The sequence below is a fragment of the Formica exsecta genome, unplaced genomic scaffold (assembly GCF_003651465.1).
Source record: "Formica exsecta isolate Colony F162 unplaced genomic scaffold, ASM365146v1 scaffold226, whole genome shotgun sequence".
NCBI lineage: Eukaryota > Metazoa > Arthropoda > Insecta > Hymenoptera > Formicidae > Formica > Formica exsecta.
Genome location: NW_021849556.1, coordinates 548,083 through 558,294, shown reverse-complemented (window position 1 = coordinate 558,294; position 10,212 = coordinate 548,083). Strand labels below are relative to the sequence as shown.

The 10,212-nt window shown below is 33.3% G+C and overlaps 1 protein-coding gene across 1 annotated transcript in view; it reads right to left on the bottom strand.

Annotated features, from left to right (window-relative positions):
* Nucleotides 1–6,278: 6,278 nt before the first annotated feature.
* The window catches only part of LOC115235551 (regulating synaptic membrane exocytosis protein 1-like), a 15,896-nt gene continuing 11,962 nt past the window's right edge, over nt 6,279–10,212 (bottom strand). The window contains exon 4 of the mRNA XM_029807416.1: nt 6,279–6,574. Coding sequence (XP_029663276.1) covers nt 6,279–6,574 — 296 coding nt within the window. The remainder of the gene's footprint in view (nt 6,575–10,212) is intronic.

Below are 10,212 nucleotides of genomic sequence, written 5' to 3'. Positions count from 1 at the left end.
CCCCCTACGAGAAGGCTCCACTTCCGGAAGATATAACCTAACCCAAACTTATTTCTGATTTAAAACTAAAATTTATGCTTCTGCTTATGCTTATATTAATGCTTCATAACTTTTGAACAGATTGTGACCGCCACTTTTTTTTAGGTTAAGATCACTCAAGACGATGACCTTGACAACATATGTCAAGGTCAAGGTCATCCGTGAAGTTGCCCTTTTTCTAGACATTTACCGCACTTTTTAAGGTAAAAGCTAAAATGTTATGCAAAAATTTATCGGAAATTGCATTTATATATGCAAAATTTACAATAATGTTTATTGCTTTAAATTACGTTCTTTCGTTCATATTTACCCTATTTCCACATACTGTTATATTTTTTTAACATTTTTATTAATAACTTTTTAATAAAAAACAAGCGGAGGCTAAAACCTTCTGAAGGTCACTCACGAGGGTGACCTTGACAACATATGTCAAGGTCAAGGTCATCGGGGTTGCCTCCCCTAAACGTCAGTTTTACCATAGTCGTAAACAGACGTAGATATTAGTAGAGACAAACTCGAATTCTGCTTATGTTAAGATACTAGCGTTCTGTGTCGTAGAAAAATTGTAGTTGTTTTCTGAGAGCGAGTGAGCATGTATCTAAATTTTACTGTAAACTCGAACTTTGTCGAAAACTGCAGAAAAATTTTCAGAGGCACGCGAGAAGTGAGACAAGCATAGCATGCGAATTACTTACAGAGTTTAAGTCTTTGCTACTCAAGATTTTAATTGTACACATATATATACAGGGTGAAAAAAAAGTATAGAAACCATGAAAAATTTCGAAAAATCTAAGTTTTACAGAAAATTGTTTTGAATAAAAGTTGTGGGGTTTAAAAAGATCTATTTACTGATCTTATCAGTTTGGGTTTGGATGGCGTCGCCAAGGTCAGGACAAGATCACCTTGAATTTTTTAAATGGAGACCCCTATTTTTATTACATATTCTTGTAGCCCTTGTCGAGACGTTTTCAAAACATTATAACAAAGTATTTTTCGAGTTATTTTATATCTTAATCTGACATATTTTGATATAAAAAATAAAACATCTCGTAAAATATTTAATTTTCGATAATTTTACCATAATAGTTTTATATACAGAATAAAGAGACAAATAAATTAGTGTAAAAGAAAACAAATAACTGTTAAAAAAAATACATTATAAATAATTACATACTTTTTCTTGAAAACAGTTATTTTTTTGGTAAATATGCATATTAGGTTACACCTCACCGATGACTTTGACCTTGATATATGTTGTCAAGGACATAACCCTGAGTAACTTTTCCTTATAACTTAACCGGCGGTCTCTTATAGTTTCTGAGATATTTAAAGTTATGATTTCACAATTTTAATGATTTTTCTATTATAAAATAAAGAAAAATAAAGATTGTTTACATTGTATTTACGTAGATCGGGGGGGGGCGGAACTCACTGCGTTCACGCATATATTTTCTCATCCATGCAACAATTGTGGGGCGGACTGTCTCTCTGTGTCTATATTAATACCCAAATGTTAACTTTAAATATCTCAGAAACTATAAGAAACCGCCGGTTAAGTTATAAGAAAAAGTTACTCTGGGTTATGTCCTTGACGACATATGTCAAGGTCAAAGTTATCGGTGAGGTGTAACCAAATATGCATATTTACCTTTTTTTTATATCAATTGATTTGTCTCATTATTCTGTAACATAAAAGTATTACGGTAAGATTATCGAAAACTAAATATTTTACGAGATATTTTAATATAATTTTATATTCATTTTATATTTAATGATAAATATATATTTTTTATTTATATTTATTTAAATCAAAGTAAATAAATATGTATGTGTGTGTGTGTGTAAAAAACATAGTATAAGACAGATATAATCAGATAACATTAAATTTATAAAAAAGATGATATTTTTATATACCAGAAAGTTAGTGTTGGGTTCTCTCGCAAAAATAATGGATATTTTTAAATGTCTTAAGTGTCTGAAAAATGTTGAATATAATCTAATCGAGATTTTAGTGATAAAAAATGATGCAAAAAATAATAGATTAATTTGTTATCCTTAGATCAATTATCTTCATTGATTAAGGTTTAGCGCTGTGTATTACAAAATGTAGATTCTCATCTCTATTTTGTAAGTGCTGTATTAATATTTAGTACAGTCATAGGAGAGAGAGAACAAACAGCAGAGCAATAGTGACAACAGTAACAACGGCATCGATAACGATAGCTAGCGATCGTAGTAATAATAGTAATTATTAGGTCACTTCAAAAGCTAGTAGAAAAAACGTGCTTAGAATGTGCTCATCTACTTATAAAGAAGAGAAGTCCTTCATCTAAAATGTAAATGATTGCATATTCATACGAGAAGATTGTCCATGCGATAATCTTCATATGAGACTTTCGACGAAATGTGATTGTTCACCCCAAAATAATTTTGTGACCTTCGTCGATAGTTTCATCGATTTCATTACCTTCGCCACAAATATCTCGTTTGCTTGATTTGTTTGCGCTTGTATTTTCTGTTTATATACATCATTATTTACTAAGATTATTTTAAACTTATTTCCTTTTGCGTTTCTTTATCTTGAATTGTTATTCGTATAATTTATTGTTTATTCGCGAAAAAATCAATTCAAATTCTCTTAAATAATTATTACGAACAGTACACGTTAATGAAGATATTAACTATTATATCGAATATCGTATCACTAAAGAAAGAGAGTACACAACGATACAAATATTATTCAATCTAATAAACAAAGTATACAAGGTCTCTTGATACGAGATAATACGTATACGTATATGTTATTTTGGCAAAATTCGAATTCAAATCATCCAATATTTATAACGTCGGATATGTGTTTCTAGGCCGATTATAGATTTATCTCACATTTTGTCGTATTTCTTTCGCGATATATCTGACGTAGCCTTCACAAAGGCGCAACCATCTATCTCGTTTATGACTCTTGCGAGACTTGTCGTCGGCATTCGAGGCGAGAGAGCGATAAGAGAAGCGATTATATTGACAAAAATATATAAGCAGCACAATCGTGATTAAAAATATTTCTCCTTTTTTCATATGTCGATCTGCTCTCCCCCTTCTCATCGCCGCTCTGTGTTTTGAGTAAAAAATTACTTTCTTCCGATGTTTGTAAACGCTCGCGATTCCGCTTGCCCGTTTTTTTCATGATTTGAGAAACTCTGCCGTTTACAAATTACAAAGAAATTCTCAATGAAATTGCAAGACTCATCCGAATAGTTGGATTTCAATGATCCAATGTTGAATAAAATAAAAGATGCCGATCCGAATATTTACAAAAGTGTAAGATTAATATAAACATACGCATGGAAAAACGTTGTTAGTAATGCAATTGCGACAGAGTATAAGAACTGCGCACGTATATATCGTCGTTAAGAATTTCGTTTCAATATCGATTTGCGAAAATAAATCTTTGATTGAGAACTTTCGTTGACATCTCTTAACATCTATATATCGTTAACACCGAGTTTTAATGTGTGATGTGAGATAGTGACACCGTATTTATCCTTACGTATCATTTAAATACATGTACATTTTGATTATCTTTCTCGTTACAGTTTCCCCACACAGAGATGCGTAATAATATATAATGTATTTATATGAGGTGTATATATGCGTGTGTTCCACACGCGACCCGATCGACATCGACGCCGCAAGAGAGTTTTATATTATATACACATATACGATATCTATATTTAAATATATTTAAATATCGCCGTATCTCTATATCTCTGCGCACACACCACACTCGATATATAATAATAAATCTGTGATCCTTTTTAACCGTTTAAACGTGACTCACACATTGTGAGGGTGTTACCAGGTCATTTTAATTAATTATATGTACGGTATTATCGCGTTTATTATCTATTGTACTAATTACTCGGGCGGGGTAAGCGCAATAATTCTGAACTATTCATTTTGCCCCCTAATTTCATTGCGGGACATTGTAGATGGGATTTAAACATTCACATTGACGCGTCCCGAGGATCATCGTAAATTATACCGAAGCAAGTAAGAAATAGGCTCGTATTAGAATTTTCGTAGTATTGTTTTTTCCGCATTATCTTGTTAATTTTCACGCATCGCCGATCGCGAATCGTGCGATCAAACCTTTCTAGGATTGCTTCGTGATATTATAGTGATCTTTGGGATCGCTACGCGAAAAGGGACGTCGATATTAGATCTGAGAAACGTCAAGGAAAAATCAGCCTGTCCGTCCCGCTATCAGTCTACGAGCTACAAAAATTGTGCGACTTCTAAACACTGAGTTTGGTTATTATTCAAGTTGGCGGCAAGTACCTCTGGAACTCTTTCTTCCTGTCTCTCTTCCACTCCTCTCATCACACATTGCCTCAAGCTAATTACTTTTCTTTTTTTCTTTGTTATCGGCTCGGCCAGCGAGCCTTGAAACGTTGTCTATCATTAAGTTAAAGCAGATTGCGCCGATCGAGGCACTCCGTTAGATTCGGATGTTTTCTATCGTCATCATTTTTCTGGAATGCGGACAGAAAATTCTAAATCTTTCCTTTTCATCATATCTTATCGATAATTAAAACTATACAACTTATCCTACAATTATTTTGCAATGACATAGTTTGCGTTGAACTCTTACATTACAACACAATCGTTCATACAATGTTTACATAAATGGCAAATCTCTTTGATTCAAGCACAATGGAAAGTATAAAATATAATTTAAAATTATATATTGATTATATTATTAGAGCAGAGATCGTTTATATAACGTTGCAAACTTTCTGTTCCGCATCCTAAATTGAGCATCGGCTTTTAATAGAAATCGCGAATCCTGAAAGTGCCTCGTCGATGCGAAAGGATCAAACAAGCTTTGTCGTCCTTTGTTGATTCTTAGTACCGATATCTGAATTAACGCGTGCGAAATTCGATCGAATCACTGACTGGATCAACCAGATGAGACCGCCGACGACGGCAGATGTCGGTCGAGTTTCGTTTCGGGCGGTCGACGTTCCCGTCGAAATATATTCCTCTCAGGAAAAGTGGACCCTCATCTTATCTCATCAGGATACATGACTGCCTGCGGTTATATATATATATCCGCCAAAAAAAATAATCTCTATCTCTTTCGTTTTCTCTTTCTCTCTTCATACTTCATATACTGCTCGTGCGAACATACTTGCGCAGGTACACCTTTATTGCTAAAATCACTGCGAAATACCGACGCAAAAAGCACTCGCGGATCTCGAAACGCGCTAATCAAAGGAACTGTTCTATGGAACATATTCTGTTCTCTTTACCATCTCCTTATCGAGCCGAAACGTGGTGACGCTGACGTCGTTCCACAAGCGCGAGTTGAAAGCGTTACATCTTTATGATTTTTAAAATTGATTGTCTTCTTGAACAATTGTACGATGAAATCATCTGAAGTTGATTGTCTTTTGGATATATGCTACACATGATTTTTTAGATCAAGTTTGTCATACGATATATGTATAATCGATCCGTGTTGTTGACTAATGATTGTTTTCCTAAATTATTTTTTACGATAATCTAAAGTTTTTATGCTCCTTATAATAATTTTTTAAAAAATCTATTTGAAGAGAAAGAATAATATATATTCTAAAAACACACACTTTTTTTTATTATTTGTATGCGTTTGCAAAAGTTAATACATGATTGAATATTCGATTAGATGATCATTCAATCATTCAATCTGTTTGTCTTATCAATTGATTTAATACAAGTCAATTGCAAGTGTCAATTGATTTAACGTTTCTTTCTTTTGATAGCAAAAAATAGGATATATAATAATATATATGTATAACAGGAAATAAAATTAATATTCATATATAATAAATTTTAACTGATCGAGATATTGAATAAACAAAGATACTTCTTTTGAACGATATTTCGCATAACGTCATGAATAAATTTTAGAAAGGAATAGTCACAACACGGAAAGACCCGGACCTGGTCGACGATAAAGTTGGTTTATTTTCTGGAACAACGTGCGTCTCATCGCTACATTCAAGGATTTGTAATAATAAGAAACGCCATTGTCTTGAATAGATCGAAATTGCATTGGTCTCGAGCTAGCCAGCATCGCGATGTGATCAGCCATGATTTCCATCAAGAGATAATCTTGACGACGGACTCGCCCTCATCCTTGAGCAAAAGACTCAATCTGAGGTCGAGTTCGCCGGCTTCGAGGGCCCACTTTTCCCTCAGCCATCATGGTGAGTCTGCGTTCTGCGTGCCGGATACCAGTCGAAAATGAATTCTTTCGGCGGCAGCAGATCGAGGTTTACTTCGGCGCCGCCCAATCCTTGGTTGCTCTCGAAGCCCTGTTTCTTCTCCCACAGCATCACCAGCAAGTGTCTGCCCTGCAGGATGTCACAGCGGCCGTACTTCAGCGTCTGCCGATACTGCGGATTCTTCGAGTGCCGTATCACGCGAGTCTTGCGCTTCTGCAGCCACTTCTCGCCATCTCGTTCTCGCAAGTACGTCTTCACGTAAGTATCTGCGGATAAGAATAAAAGTTTCGTGCCATCGAGATCAGGACTTGAGAAAAATATTGTTAAAATCAAATACTATTTTCAGCGTGCCTGCGTGAAATGTATTCTTTTCTCTTGGGTGTGAATCTTCAATTAATTTTCTTCAGAGATAAAAAAAAATCTTTCAATCTTTCTATAAATTATATATGAAAATCCCAGGTAGCAAGATGTCGTCATTATAACCACATTTTAAGGTCCTTTCGCGTCATATGATGTCAGTCGATTAAATAATGACGTTATACAGACGTGATATTTTTGACGACATTTTGACGACATATTATCGTCACAGAAATACTGTCATTTAATCGTCTTTTTAAGGTTATTTACTGATCAATTAACTAATGTTGTTAAAATACGTCAATATTAAAATTAACGTATTTATATCAGGAAAATAATAAATATTTTATGATACTTATATTATAAGGTTTACATGACTTTCTGTTCAAAACCCTTGAAAATACTATTATAATATTATTATATTACAAAACTATGAAATATTGTTTAATATTAATAATTGAATTTGATGCGCATGTTTTCATATATCCAAAATTATTATTTTATTAATATTTCATGAGAAATGTTACTGCGCGCAACATTTCAAAACTTTACAAAAAGATAGTTCATACTTCAGCCGCTAGTTCATTGCGCCCATCTCGTATTTGAGTTTCAGTCATGAGAATTATATAAAGCTTGCAAAGAGCAACTGGCAGAAGATTAATAATGTAATTATTTTTATCAGTTTAATTTCTGATTTAATCCCAATATATGGAATTCAGATATTAGACTGATAGTTTAAAAATCAGGCAGATAAATATCCGAAAAAGTTTAAAATTATCCGTTTATATCAAGCGACGCGGTAGCATCGCGACGCCAAGTATATATAAAAATTCGTTCCAGCGTGTCAACAGTTTGCCTATGTACAGGGGCTGCGACGCTACCAAGTAGCTTATCCGGAATTTTAGGTCTAATAAACGTATGTCAGAATTGTGACATTTTTCGTTCTTCATCATTATCATAATAATCATAAGAAGATAAGTTTCAGACTCTCACGTACGTATGCTCGCACGCACACACGCAAAGCGATTTTGTCCCTCAAGGCGCGTTCATATCGCTCATATACGATAATTCTTTCGTATATTACCCTTTTATAAAATTATAATTTTAAAAATTTATAATAAATAAGAGAGAGAGAGAGAGAGGGGGGAGAGAGAGCGGGAGAGCGGGAGAGCGGGAGAGCGGGAGATTGATTGATTGATTGATTGATTTTTATTAGCTTTCTCAGCTATTTGTAATACAAATCTAGTTTACATTAATTACAATATACTCCTTTAACATTCGCTTAAACGGCACAATTCTTTCATTCCGCTTTATTTCAGCTGGCAAGGCGTTATACATTTTTACTCCTTCGTAAAACATACTCTTTTGCGCACTCCTTGTTCTGCGATATTTTATTGCAATATCCCCAGCTTGTCGTGTTTGCCTTTCACTCTCATTTCCCACAATTTCGAATCTATTTCTTAATTGCTCCGGTAACATATTTCTTAAAATCTTAAAAATAAATATACACACATTATAATATAGCCTCTGTTTTATGGACATAAACTGCAGCGCTTGCAGCATACGCTCCACTTTGGTATGTCTATCACATTGCAATATGATCCTCATGGCCCGGTTTTGTACTTTTTGCAATTTACTCAGCTATGTTTCTCCCATATTAATTAACAGCGTCGCTGTTAATACTCAAAGTGAGGTGCTATAATTGTCTTATATACAATACATCTAGTGTATGCCGATATATAATTACCTATTCTATTCAAAAAACTTGTTTTTTCCCCTATTTTCTTTAACATATAATCACAGTGGTCCTTAAATCGTAGTCTATCGTCAATAATTATGCCTAGGTATTTCATTATTTCCACACGTTCAATCTCAGTTCCATCCAAACATTTCAATGTTATCTCTCTAACTCCGCGCTGCTTTCTCCAGTTACATATATTAACGTATCATCTGCAAACATTTTTATACTACATCCTTCTGGACAGATCTTTATTATATCATTTATATATACTATAAATAACAAAGGTCCTAATACAGATCTTTGCGGTATTCCATATTCTGTGGTCATTAATTTAGACGATTTATTATTAAATTGAACTTGCTGTGTTCTATCCTTTAAATATGATCTTAACCATTCTATGACCATTTCCCTAATTCCATATTGATATAATTTCTTTAATAATCTTTCTCTATCTATTGTTTCAAAAGTTCGCTTAAGATCCATGAAAATTACCCCTACCATTTTTGCATCACTAACTATCAATTTTCATTCATCAATGACTGTTTGAATCGCTGTTTCACACGAATACTAGGTATTTCATTATTTCCACACGTTCAATCTCAGTTCCATCCAAACATTTCAATGTTATATTACCTCGCAGTTCTTTTCTTATACTTCTAACAATCATATATTTCGTTTTTCCTGCATTCATTTTTAACTTATTTATATTCATCCACTCTTCTACTATAGAAAATACCATATTCATTTTGCCCTCTAATTCCGCGCTGCTTTCTCCAGTTACATATATTAACGTATCATCTGCAAACATTTGTATACTACATCCTTCTGGACAGATTTTTATTATATCATTTATATATACTATAAATAACAAAGGTCCTAATACAGATCCTTGCGGTACTCCATATTCTGTGGTCATTAATTTAGACAATGTATTATTAAATTGAACCTGCTGTGTTCTATCCTTTAAATATGATCTTAACCATTCTATAACCATTCCCCTAATTCCATATTGATATAATTTCTCTAATAATCTTTCTCTATCTATTGTTTCAAAGGCTCGCTTAAGATCCATGAAAATTACCCCTACCATTTTTGCCTCACTAACTATCAATTTCCATTCATCAATGACTGATTGAATCGCTGTTTCACACGAATACTGTTTTCTAAAGCCCGACTGATGTTCCGTTATAATACAATTATCTTCCAAATACGTTTCAATTTGCTTTTTAACTACTAATTCTAACACTTTAAAATACTGCCTTTAATATATCGCACTTTAAAATACTGCCTTTAATATATCGCACTTTAAAATACTGCCTTTAATATATCGCACTTTAAAATACTGCCTTTAATATATCGCACTTTAAAATACTGCCTTTAATATATCGCACTTTAAAATACTGCCTTTAATATATCGCACTTTAAAATACTGCCTTTAATATATCGCACTTTAAAATACTGCCTTTAATATATCGCTAGTTATTCCCTCCTCTGTACCTTTCTTTTTCGGTAGTCCCATAACAATTTCCTGTAAATGCTCTATACTAATCATTTCAAAATTTTCCATAATTCCCTCGTTTTCAATAACATAAATAATTCTTTTACATGCATTCCCAGTTTTACTCCCATTTATAGATTTTACTATACTATTAATACTTTGTATATAATATAAATTAAATTTATCTGCTATATTGCATCCTTCAGTGCTGTCTAATATTTCAAAATCTATATCCTCTACTCCCTTCTTACCTCTTGGTTCGCCTCTAATTATTTCTTTTAGTGTTTTCCACATAGATGTAGGATTTT